The sequence below is a fragment of the Sparassis crispa genome (genome assembly GCF_003851025.1).
Source record: "Sparassis crispa DNA, contig_000005F, whole genome shotgun sequence".
NCBI classification, from domain to species: Eukaryota; Fungi; Basidiomycota; class Agaricomycetes; order Polyporales; family Sparassidaceae; genus Sparassis; species Sparassis crispa.
Window position 1 is genome coordinate 1425209 of NW_020939752.1, and position 12909 is coordinate 1438117.

General features: G+C 47.0%; 1 protein-coding gene across 1 annotated transcript; it reads right to left on the reverse strand.

Moving 5' to 3' along the window:
* Positions 1-1138: 1138 nt before the first annotated feature.
* SCP_0604930 (Manganese-transporting ATPase 4) lies at positions 1139-5653 on the reverse strand (the record flags this gene model as incomplete). Its single annotated transcript, XM_027759626.1, has 18 exons — positions 1139-1315; positions 1368-1511; positions 1567-1675; positions 1730-1866; positions 1920-2116; positions 2166-2292; positions 2343-2866; positions 2924-3041; positions 3092-3217; positions 3276-3556; positions 3609-3772; positions 3823-3943; positions 4000-4134; positions 4196-4384; positions 4434-4643; positions 4698-4824; positions 4881-5333; positions 5384-5653. 18 exons carry the CDS (start codon positions 5651-5653, stop codon positions 1139-1141), a joined length of 3609 nt encoding a protein of 1202 aa, XP_027615427.1.
* Positions 5654-12909: the final 7256 nt, after the last annotated feature.

A 12909-nucleotide genomic window follows, 5' to 3' on the forward strand; every position in this document is an offset into this window, starting at 1 on the left:
TAAGGGTAGGGGTACAGCTCAAGTACCCAGGGGTATACCCCTGCTCTACACTATCATTGTCCAGCGCAATAGAATCAAGTACCTGCACATCAACTGCCTCCACAGTGCACCTGTCACTGGCAGCAACAACAGTGAGGGCTTCAGCAAATTAGCCACCACTACCATTTTGTAAAAGCACAGTTGATTTCATTTTCTTCAATTTTCCATCTTCCTTGGTGGAGCTCTCCCCAGTTTTCCTCTCTATTCACAGTGCTTCTACTTACAAAAATTGTGTCACTAGAAGTACTTAGTTGCTTCAATAATTGACCAGTGTTTCTGGACACACATATGAGCTTCCTAGTGCCCCCAATAATGAGTTCTCCATAAGGCTGTTAGGCTGGTCGTGCATTGCACATGATGGGTGCAATTGATTTGGTCTGGTGATTTGGGGTTAGGGTTGGATTGGTGGTTTGGTCAGTTTGGTCCTTGGCAAAGCTAGACCAAAACTTGACCCCCCTTGGTACTAGGGCTCGCAATGTACTGTATACAGTTATAATTGTAAAAGTATGTAGGAAATACTGTACGGCTCATATGTGTGATGCTGCTTATGGGAATTCCCTTATGTGATACTGGCATGTCTGTACTGGCGCGCATATTGGGGAAAATACATGTGATGTGGGTTGGGACCAATCGGATGCTGCCGCTGTTGGCTCTGACCCTGGGCACTTCATCTCAGCTGAAGCACTGGACCAAGGTCTGGGGAGGCTCCGAAGTGTGACAGTAAACACGTATGCAGTTGTAAATGTACAGGTCACAGTATATCGTATTAGTAACATTTTCGGATCTTGTCACGTGTAAATGATACGGTCTGCATCTGATACGAACTGGGATATTTTCATAATTACACTAGAGTTGCAAGCCCTACTTGGTGTGGCGGAGTAGCCGGATGAAGTGGATATATCTTACACGATGTAGGAGCCCAGCGATCGGAGCACCCGGATTGGCCGCGGCCGGCGGCTTTTCCCGAAGAGGCGCGGCTTACGCGAGGTGACCCGCTTGCGTGATATCACCGGCCGGTGGCCGCCAGAGATGTGTCTACGTAGTCAACCAGGTCAAAACATGCTTTAAAAATCTATAGAGTTGGGTACGCAGTCCGTCATTACTCTTTCTTTTCCCTCTGCTGCTCCTGATTTACTCTCCTAGATTCCCTTCGTTCTCTTCCACGTGTGACCATAAGCTTCGGCTCAAGGTCTGCGAACAAATGTTTGCAAACGATCTCAATCAACCAGCAACCGGCAAAATCAACAATCATAGTCGTGGTCAACTTGAACTTGAACTGTACTTCCTGAGTTAACATCAGGCGGAAAGAGATGCACGGGATAGCTCACCGTAGCGTCCATTTCTACGATCTGTAACCATCGGTTCAACTCAGGCACAAAATCGGTTGCACCCGAGAAGGCAACGGCGCTGGCACCAACTAAACCCCAATACAAAGCAGAATTCTCGCGGATCCCTTCTCTGAAGGGGCGACCCTGTTTGTGCGGCTATTACAAATGTTTCCAACCAAAGAAAGTGCTAGGAACGAACCTGGAAATTTATGGCGAACGTAGAGACCTGTTGGGAAAGACTAAGCAGATATATGGCTGTGTTGAGAAGGTTCGGTTCGAATTTCGCCTCAAGATCGATCTCCCCTCTGCTGTAACAGTATGATCAACGTGATGTAGGCAACAGAGCACATAAATCGACCTACTCTTCGAAGAAACGGGACAATTCAGTGATATAGATTAAGGATGCGATGTGAAGGGCGAACTGTATGAGAACAGACAACAAGACATAGACATTAAAGATATTTCCCAGTGGACGTTCTTTCGACAATTTCTCGACAGGCTACGCCAGACACTTAGTCGAAGAGGACATACCGGCGAACAGGACAAGCGCACCTTCGCACGAGATATACACAGGAAACAGACAGACATCAACATGCCAGTGATAGTGACCTGATAGTCACCAAACTTGATACCATCGAGATACTGAACGCTTAGACTGTACGCAGTAATGAGACAATTCAATGCTAGAATTTTGTACATTTGAATTGTGGCGACCAGAGTGCATCGTCCTTGACGGATGATATGCGTGACTGAAGACTTCGTGAGCGATGAGATAACTTATGAAGATTTCACACTCACTGGCGGAGACGTTGGACAGTTTCGAAGTGAACGGAGCAGCGCAAGACGCATCACCGAGCTTGATCTTTGGGACTTCATCGTCTTCTTCCATTGCCGCAAGCTTATCCGTGATGGACGCCAAGTCAAACTGGGAAAACTATGTCAGGAAAGTCCCAACAGCTAATGTGAACATCGCACTTTTTCCATAGGATTCCGCTTCCTAGCGGTATGCAAATCACTGGCGGCTTTCTTTTGAGCTTCGACAACATCCGGATACAGGTGGGCAATAATCGGGGGCACAGGTGGAGGAGGTTGACCAAACCGAGCAGATATTTTTAATTGACTCTCATACACTTTCTTGACGCGATCCATCTTCTGGTGTTCAGCTATCTTCTGAAGATCCTCCGGAGTGCCGTCAAGTAAAGCGACACCAATGTGCGCTTGCTTCAGTGCACCTACGTCATTCGTACCATCACCAGCCATGAGAGTCACATAGCCGAGCGTCTTGAGGCTAGTCAGTATGAACTCCTTCTGCGAAGGCGACACTCTAGCGTAAACCCAAGTATTTTGTACCAAGTCGTTCCAACTGGGATGCGAGGCATACTGTCTCACCGCAGCCCCGGTGATACAAATGTCATATTGGTCGAAGAGCGTTTGGTCCAAGGGAGCCAGCGGGTCGACTTCGATGACCAGAGTCTCATCCATGTTGTGCCACACAAGATCTGAGTGTTATCGTTAAGGTGCGAAAATATTCGCGAAACCAAATGGGTCGAACTTACCTCCTTGATGGCGAGGTTTTTCTTTTAGATCGAGGATGAGAATCTGTCGATCAACTATCTCGACTTCTTGAGCCACATGAATGGCAGTTAGGGGATTGTCACCGGTTATCATAACGCACTTTAAATGGACATCAGTAATAGTTGTAACCGCGGAGTAAACGGGCTCACGCGATGGGAAGAATCTGCAAGCATTTTGAGGGTTTCTACTGCATCGGCCTTCAGAGGGCAATGGAAAATGAGAAATCCGGCGAAGATGAGGTCACTTTCAACTCGACCCCGCGGCATCTTGTTGACCTATTGATTACCAGGAATCAGAGGGACGCTCACATCGGGGGCAAATAAAACAATAAACCTTGTCTTGAGACATGTGGTCTAATTCCTTATATGCAAGCGCCAACACCCTACTTCCATGCCTTGTATACCACTTATACGTCTCGTCATAGAAGTCCGGCACGTGCAGCAACATCATCTTGATCGTTTCAGGAGCACCCTTCACAGCAACCATTATCTTGCCTGAAGAGTGGCTACACACCGTCGACATTCGCTTCAACGCCGAGGAAAATTGGAAGCGGCGGCATATAGTGAGTGAGACGCGATGAGCAGACTCGATATTCCTAGGTGATACAATGTCACCTACGAATCTAGACGTCAACACGTTTCCTGAACGTGATTAGGAGGTGTGCACCTTTACCCAGTGCCCAATCCAATGCTTCTAAGGTAGTTCTCTCCATTGGGTCACCAACGATTGTGCCATCATCAAGTCTGACTAGGGCATGCGCTGCAGCAAGAGTGAACGTCGTCTCCCTGCCAGTGTCTTTGACTTCGACTAGTTTCAGAGGATCAATAGGACTGGGGACGGCAATTAGAAGTGAATTAGTGAATACGACATATCGACCTACTCTGTACCCACTACACCTCTTACCACAAGATTCTCCGCTGTGATGGTCCCAGTCTTGTCAAAACAGCACACGTCGACACGACCGGCGTACGGTATGCGGAAGGGTTCTGTGCAGAAAATGGCTGCACCCGCGAAGTTAGGCTAGACCCATATGTGTCATAACATGTAGAATGCGCACCGTACTTAGATAGCGCAACAAGAGAAGCGTTCACGGCTAATGATAGCTCCATGGGCAGCTCCGGAGGGACCACGCTAGTAACGATGAGGATGCAATCGAGTAGCAGCTTGGATTTCTTCAGGTCACGTTCAATGCCTGAAACCCATTGCAGACATATCAGACACTCAATAACAGAAAGAAGTGCTTCAACCGTCACCTTTTACCCATACATACCAACTTGCGGCAATTGCAAAAATCAAGAGAAACCCGATGAAGAGGAACGACTCGAAATTGTTCGCTGACACACGTTCTGTCGAGAAGATCATAGTGCGAACCAACTGACCTTGCGCTGTGCCAAAACCTGTACGCAGGACAACACCTAAACTACCCCCGTCCGGTGTCTGCCCTGAGTAGACGAACTTAGACTTGTGTACGAAGAATCATCGACGACATACCTCCGTCAACTGCTTGCAAGAGCTTTGTCCCACTAAAAAGTACAGCGTTCTTATGCAAACCATCAACGTCCAGCTTCTCGGTAGCATCTAGCAGTTGAATTGATTCCTTTAGTAGGGGTGTGGATTCTCCCGACAGCATAGCCTCATTGACGATGCATGTACCCCGGACTAGTAGAATGTCCGCAGGAATGATTGTAGAATCGCGCCTAACTGTGCGAATCAAGCAAGGTCAGAAGATACGAGGACACGATATCTAGAACCCACCTATTGACACTATATCGCCCGGGAGTAGTTCGTCGGACTGAATGGTCATCCACTTCTCGTCTCGCATACACTGGATCGCGAAAGGTGCCACGGACATCGTTCTAAACTCGGTCAAAGTCCTTACGCGCTGGGATGGCTGGCGTCAAAGACGATAACAAGGGGAATGAGATGCCTGCTACGCACTTGCCACACTACTGTGCATTCAAACACAACCAGCATGAACAGAGTGAAGAGACTGTAGTACCAATATTCGTCGAGACACCAAAGCGAAACGCAAAACACCTGGAATACGAAAAATGGAGCTGTTGCGTGTTCGCTGAACAAGGCGGTGAAGGACGGGATGGGGATGTTGAATTCGTTCTTGCCATACAGAGAAACTAGACGGGGAACTTCCCCAGAAGCAATACTTTTGAGTGAACGATAACTTGCCAAAGGATGGTGACTAGACGACGGGTAGGGTAGAGGTGTAAAGGTCACTGGTGACGTAGAGCTGAGAATATACGTGTCACGCTGATAGCTGAAGGAGTAAGTGCTGTGATCAGATGAATTCCTCTTCAAAAGAGGCACGATTTCGCCGTGACCACGGTGGGGAGCAGGAATGAGGCGTATACAATCAGCTTCCTCTAGAGAACGCGCCTGCCACCAGAATTAACATAATGACAATACACGACACAACCCAACCTCACCACACGAGCAGTAATCCAAGCTTTTGCACCAGTATTCCATCTTGTGATCAAAAAACTCAGAGCATGAGAGACACCAAGAGTGACGCATGCCAAGAAGGTCCATTCTTCGCTTCGTAGCCAGTCATCATATCTGGCGTAGTATGCATAGGCGAGGAGAGGGTACAGTGAGAGAAAAGGCACCGCGTATAAGTGCAAGTACCATGGTAACGCAACGTGCAGCGTAGCAGCAGCAATCTCAGAGGAGGCAACTTCAACAGGCACCCCAAGCATATCTTTGGTAGAGTCGGTCGCTATCCAGAGGCCACTGTTGAGGAAACGGGCACTTTGTACTTGTTTGTTCCCTGCCAAATCCCTGAAACCGTCGGCTCCACCATCTTTCTTCAAATACTACAGCAAGCACAGCACAACACCGCAAAATTTTCCGCCGGAATAATGCGAGGAAAATGGTACATTTTTCAACGTTATCGCTGCACTATGCTGAACATTTGCCCGGGTACAAATGTTGCGATATTTACAGATAGTTCTAACGTAGTGCAATGTTGGCAACAGCCACACCTTCGAGCCGCCAGTTCGAGAGCATCTGAATGGCACACCACTGCTTTCAACTATTGGTGTTTATTATTGAATACTTGTTCAAATGAGAGAGAACAATTGACGACAAATCCTAAAGGCTACGAGCCTGCTCTCAATTCCACTGAGTTTCTTATGATGTAACAAAACATTCCGAATCGGGTTTGATTTCCGTGCTCGGTGGCCTGGTGCTTACGTAAACTGGAGAGCTGTACCCGCGCCCTATTTGGAAATTTTTGTTTATTTGTCTTACCCGCTGCGGATTTTCTTGTTTTGGTCCCACCCGCCGCGGATTTTTTTTGTTTTTGTCTTGCCCGCCGCTGGTTCAATTCGATTTATGTCTATATGCCACTCGACGCCCATTCCTCTCTGCACTCTCCGCTCATCACTCCGTGAAATCTTCACCGATGTCGTTTTTGCGTGCTTCTGTCGTCCTCATTTTGGTGTTGTCGTTGTCTTTCGGTGAGTTATTTTTTCATTCATTTTGTTTGGCATATTACTCAATTTTGACAGCTGTTTTTTGCGATTTTTATTATCTTATGCTTGTCACCATCGTCGGTGTGACTTTTTTAACCGTGTGTCGTTGCATAGGGTATTATTGTCGTCGTCGTTATACAAGCTCGTTGCGTTGTGTCGGCAGGGCTCAGCAGCGTACATGTGCAGTTGATTCATCCCAACTACGCGCATTCACTGCAGAAGGCGGCTGTGTGCAGTACTTGTCAGTGATGACCCCTTTGCCCTTTCTGTGTCAGACACCTTCCAGTTTGGTTTCATCAGTGTGCACCACAAATGCATACGCTGTAGCTGTACGCATGACATTCAGTTTTCTTGTGAGTACGCTGCCTTATCGCTCTATGTTTGCTGTTGCTCGTCAGCATCGAATTCGCCTTGGACGCAGCACACGTAGCTTAGATGGACTGATCGTCGTTGTCCGTGGTCATTGCTGTGATGAAATCTGTTCACAACTGGTATCTGTGTTTGTATTGGCTTCCTCGCCTTCTGATGTTGTGGAGTCGTCACCTGCATCTTTCACGACACCTGCTGCATTGTCGGATAATTCTGCAGAATCGAGCCCTTTCCCTCCACAACCACTTTCTCGCTCCGACCTCGCAGATTTCGTTCGCGCTTGGTGCGAATTTATGGGGCCGGCTGTGATCTGTGGTGAATTAGTGCTAATCAGTGATTTGTCCACCGTGCCATCACACAGTTTGAATCTATCCGTGTTGTCGTGCTTCGGCGAAGGGGTCACACGACATGAATGTCATAATTCCGAAGATCCGGTTATCGAGTTGGAAGGCCCAATACTCATGGGAATAGATTCTCCTGCGCTTTGCACTTGTGCACCATGCATGAAGACCATTGCCCGTGGTGATCTGCCTCGGCAGTCTCTCGCCAACAGCTTATGACTGGGTGATGTGCCTGATGAGCTTCAGCGGTTGAATTTCGTCGAAAAACTCGTCGTCGCCCGGTACCGGCATAACTACTTTGTCATCCAGGTAAACATGGGTCAGTGCAAACTCTCGGCTAATGCTGTCGTGTTTCCACAACCGGTGGAAAGGCTACATAATGTTTTGCCTCCTCCTCGCGAGGATCCGGATAAGTGCCTTGCAGTTTTATTCACTGGTCCATGCAAACCCTCTCCCGCGGACTACAAATGTACGCCTTTGCTTGTGCGTCACACTGTCATTTTGAATGCACTGCGTTGGTTGCGGTTGAATCATTGCAATTACGAAGATATTCAAATATCACACTCTAATCTTGCTTCTTACTCCGAAGAGGAGCCACTGGTCTACATTGTGCACCGTCCCAGTTCGGGTTCTACCCCTGCTGAGTCTGTCGCTTCAAATGACAACGAGTTGGAACGAGGCGTCGAAGATGGTGAATGCCCATTTCCCATGCATGCCATGACTGGTACAGACTTGGTCAGTATGTCCTATGAGGAGAAAATTGCCACTGCATTGAGCTATTTCGAGGGTGGAGGTAAAGTCCTTGCATATGGACATGAACGCGATCCCGCTTCTATGTACCATAATCCTCAGTTGTATCCCGGTATGTTCCCATGATTATTTCCGTACGGACTCTGTGGATTTGAGAACTTTTTGATCCAGACTCGACTGGAACGCGCGCGACACATACGACATTTGCTGATGTACGCGGATCGACGGTTTCAGACTGATGAGTTTTTCCCGTTTATTATTTTTAACCAGGAGCAGATCAGAGGCAGCATGCGCGGAGGCTATTTACTCACAGAAAGACGTCATTTTCCTGCAGTGGTGGAGAAAATCCTTAATATCGATCGGGAAGTTCTTCAGCAGTTAATCGATCGCGGTCATGCCGGTGTGTACCTGCATCCTGAGAGTGACGCAGAGAAGGCGAAAATGAAGCGCTGGTACTTTAATTTTGGCGGAGGGCATTCCAATGTTTTTTATAACATTCGCACCTGTGGATTTCAAACATCCGATTTGTTTGTATTACTGCAGTGAAGCGATCAATTTATTTAACAATTCTCCTGACATGCTGAATGCTCAAGCACGTCTGCGCGCTATTGCTAAAAATCCAGTGGTGTGTGCGTGATTCTTTGATCTGATGGTGCGCTCATTCATTAAGAATATTTTGCGTGCAAGTTCTGGGGCAGACGGACTGTTTGGTCGGACCACGGCTTATTATGAGACCATTGAGTCACAAGGACATCTTACTTTGCACCTTCATCTGTTGTTGTGGATCGCATCTTGTTTAAGTCTGCAAGAAATTAGAGATCGGCTCTTAGCTGATGATGTTTTTTGCATGCAGCTTATCCAATGGTTGGAGTCTTGTCATACAGGTGATTTCTCTATCGGTTCAATGGATGATATAGCGGATCGAATCGACTGTGGTGAAGTTGTGCATTCCGACACTTCACGTGAAGATAATGAGCCACATGTCATACCTCCTGAATACACTCTCCCTGCCTGTGATCCAACGACATGCTTGCCGATCCTTCCTCCCGTGTTTTCGAATGAGTCAGCTGCATCGGAATGGTACTCCTTTTTTTGTACAGAGACAGACAACATCGTGTACTCATCCAACCGCCACAACCCCAGTCATAACAAGGGTTGCCGCCATGGTCGCGACAGTTACTGTCATGCACGATTCCCTCGGGACACGTTCTCTGAAACAGTGGTCGATCCGGAGATGGGTGCACTGCAATTCAAAAAGACGGAACCTTGGATTAATACGTATAATCAAGTGCTCTCGTACGTGATGCATTGTAATACAGACGTAACCTGCTTATTGTCTGGCACCCAGGTTCGCACTGTCATTGCATACGTGACCGATTATGTCATGAAATATTCTTTGACAACACACACTATATTTGAGACTGTGAAATCAGTTCTTGATCGCAATCAAGGCCTTTTGGATGACGATACTCGGCAACCGACAGATGCAGCATGGTCATTAATTACGAAAATCGTGAATGCACTATGTGTGTTGCAAGAGACGGGCGGACCTTATTTGTGCGCGTCCCTACTGGGCAGTCCCGAGCAGTACACTGACAAGATGTTTAAAGTATTTCATTGGTATTCGTATGTGCAATATGTGGATAGGAGTTTGGACAGAGCAGCTCATGATGTCGTAGCAGGCTTGCCGTGTGTTGAGGATAGGGTGGTTGTTGAATTTAGTGGTGACAAGATTGTTCCACTCTCGCGGGTGAATGACTATGTGTACAGACCTACATATTTTGAACAATGGTCACTTTATGACTACCTGCGCAGAACTATAGTTAAGAAAAAGCACGGGTCGCTCCCGACACCAACTCGGACTGATGTTATAGATGGCGAACCATCTGAATGCATTGACATTACTGTCGATATTGATGGTGACGATTCTCTCTGCAGGGCTGCACCGGTCGAGCACTCGAATTATTCGTTCATCGCTGGTCATCCTCAGAGAGATACCCATGTGGTGTTTTTGTTGTGGGCAGATGACCGACTTGTACTGAATTTTGTGGGTACCGCTTTGCCCAGAAAGGATCAGGGTGATCGGGTGGTCTATGTGAAAACAATGCTCACCTTCTTTAAGCCTTGGCGCAAAGGCTCTGATCTGCTACAATCGTTTCTTTCCTGGAGCGAGGCATTCGATAATGTTCAATGGTGTTCGAAACATTCGAAAGTTATGGGCCATATGAATGTCCTATATGAATGCTTGGACGCCCGAGATGATTACTCTGCATTGCGTCGTGTGCAAGCTGGACATTCCGGTGATTTGTTAGCTGTCGGCGACGGTTGTTCTGCTGACTTAGACGGAGAAGTCGGAGTTGACAAAGTTCAATCTTTTGCAGATCAAGCAATGTTGGATCTTTTCAACGACTCTTCAGACATGGTCAGTGCTAAAAGCGCTCAGAAAAGAATGCAGATGGATGCCATGCGTACCTTAATCATGCAAGCATTCAGTAGAGATGCTACTTCCCACTCAGTTGACAGTAACCTTGCCCCAATTGAGACCCCAATGGTGCCACATAGACGTCCCGCAAAATGGCGACAAGCCATAGCTCAAGTGAAAGCATTAGTTGTGCAGGCCCACCTTCACACATCGCAAACCTCACCCAAACCCACAACTGTCGCGACTGCTGGGCTCACATCTTTTGTTTCAAATGAATCCTTAGTGAAAATCATGTCTTGTACTGACGGGTCAACTCAAAATACTATTCAACATCCTGGGCACAGTTTACAAGACTCATCTATTGCACTGTTGCATGGCACTTTAGATGCATTTACTTTGAACGATGAACAAATACAAGCCTTTGTTATCGCCGCAAGGTCACTGCACCATCGGGAAACATCGCCATTATTGCTGTATCTTGGAGGAATGGGTGGAACCGGCAAATCCCGTGTACTAAACTCTCTGATGTACTTTCTTACAAGTCGTGAAGAAGCATACAGGTTCCTCGTCCTTGTGCCTACTGGCTCTGCAGCCTCTCTTGTTGATGGTGCAACTTATCATTCAGCGCTACAGCGCACCAAAGAGAACGTGAGCATTGACAGTCTGTCGAAATTATGCTCCAACTTACAGCACATCGACCTGATATTTCTTGACAAAGTCTCTATGTTGTCTTGCGCTGACTTATATCGTATTAGTGCACATTTAACCAAGGCTTTTGGCAAACTGGATGTTGCTTTTGGCGATAGAAGTGTCATTCTGGCCGGGGACTTTGCCCAACTGCCTCCTCCAGGATTGGGCCAAGCCGCTCTATACAGCGATTCTGTTGGCTGCTGGGAACAAACTCAGACCGTGCATACTCAACAGAATGCAATAGGTAAAGCTCTTTGGCATCATTTTACCACAGTTGTCATCCTTCAGTGAAACATGCATCAAACAGGTGTTTCAGACGAAGACCATAAATTTCGTGTCGCATTGGAAAACATGCGGTACAAGGCTTGCACATCTGCCGATTTTACATTGCTGGATTCTCGCATCGTCGGCTCTTCCACTTGTGCACCGTCCCTTCGCGATGACCAGTTTCGAGATATCTCTATCATTACCACTTGGAACTCCCACCAGGACACCTTTAATGACGCAGGTGCTGTCCGCTTCGCCCGTGAACACAATCAGCCATTACATCATTTTCATTCAACTGATAGATGGAATACATCATACACAGAACCTTCTTTACTGCGACAAGCTCAGAAACAAGCAGTAAGATCTTTCAACCCCATTTGTCATACATGTGACGTTCTTCCTGGAATACAGAGTTTGTTATGGAGGCTTCCACCAGCATCCACGGAAATATACCCGGTATTTTATCTATCTGCATTGGGATGCCGGTGTTGCTAAAGTACAATGAGGCTATGGAGTTATGTGCGACTAATGGTGCGGAGGCTGTCGTTTATAGCTGGTGCGCGCATTGCATGGACGACGGACATGAGGTACTCGATACGTTGTTTGTCAAACTATCAAGTCCGCCACACAACATTCAGATAGCAGATCTGCCTAAAAATGTAATCCCTCTTGTCTGTACATGGTGAAAGATCAAATGTATGTTATCTAATGATTCTATTATGAGTATTGACCGTGAGCAGGTAATGGTTTTGCCGAATTTTGCTATGACAGATTTCGGTTGTCAAGGTCGCACGAGAGCAAACAACCCATGTCACTTGAAGTACAACCGGAATCACCAGTCATTATATACATGCCTCTCCCGAAGTTCCAGCCTGGAAGGTATCTTGATTTTGCAAGGTTATGAGAAGACTAAATTGCACGACGGTGCTTCAGATGCTCTCCGGAGAGCATTTCGAGAACTAGAGATATTAGACTTTATTACTGCAGCCCGGTTCAAGGGTGAGCTTCCTTTTCCTGTTGTAAATGCGACTCGTAATTCCGTGATCTGTTCTTTCCAACAGTGGAAAGGAAATAGGTATGTTCCGCCAGCCATTCATGCTGCATTAGACTGGTCTGCCACTCCCCTACCTATGCTCGAACCACCCAAACCACCTGATGCATGGAAATTAGTTGATAAACCTGGCAAAACTGATGCTGTTGTTTCGCCAGCTATTAACACTATTAGGACATCGCAAAAATGTAAGGTAATGACCTCCGATTTCATCCCTATTACGTCGCTTCACTCTGCCATGCAAGATACGTCACATACAGTTTCCAGGTCGTGTTTGAATTGGGATGCTGCCAATTGGAGTTGTGCATATGATCCCATACTAACTATCATGTGGAACCTCTTCGTCGATTGTTCCTCTGTGTCCAGTTTTGCGCAATCCCCCAATTCACCCACATTTACCATGATGCATCAAGGCTTTGGAGAAGTACAAACACATTATTGTACACTGGAGACAGTGCGCGATCGTGTGCAGGATGTGTTATTTGCACAATCGAGCTCCATGTTCCCTCATTATGGCCAAACTATGACAGCAGTGTCCGACATATTTCAATCGCTTTGCCAGTACAACAGACCGATAGGTGCAGTTCAA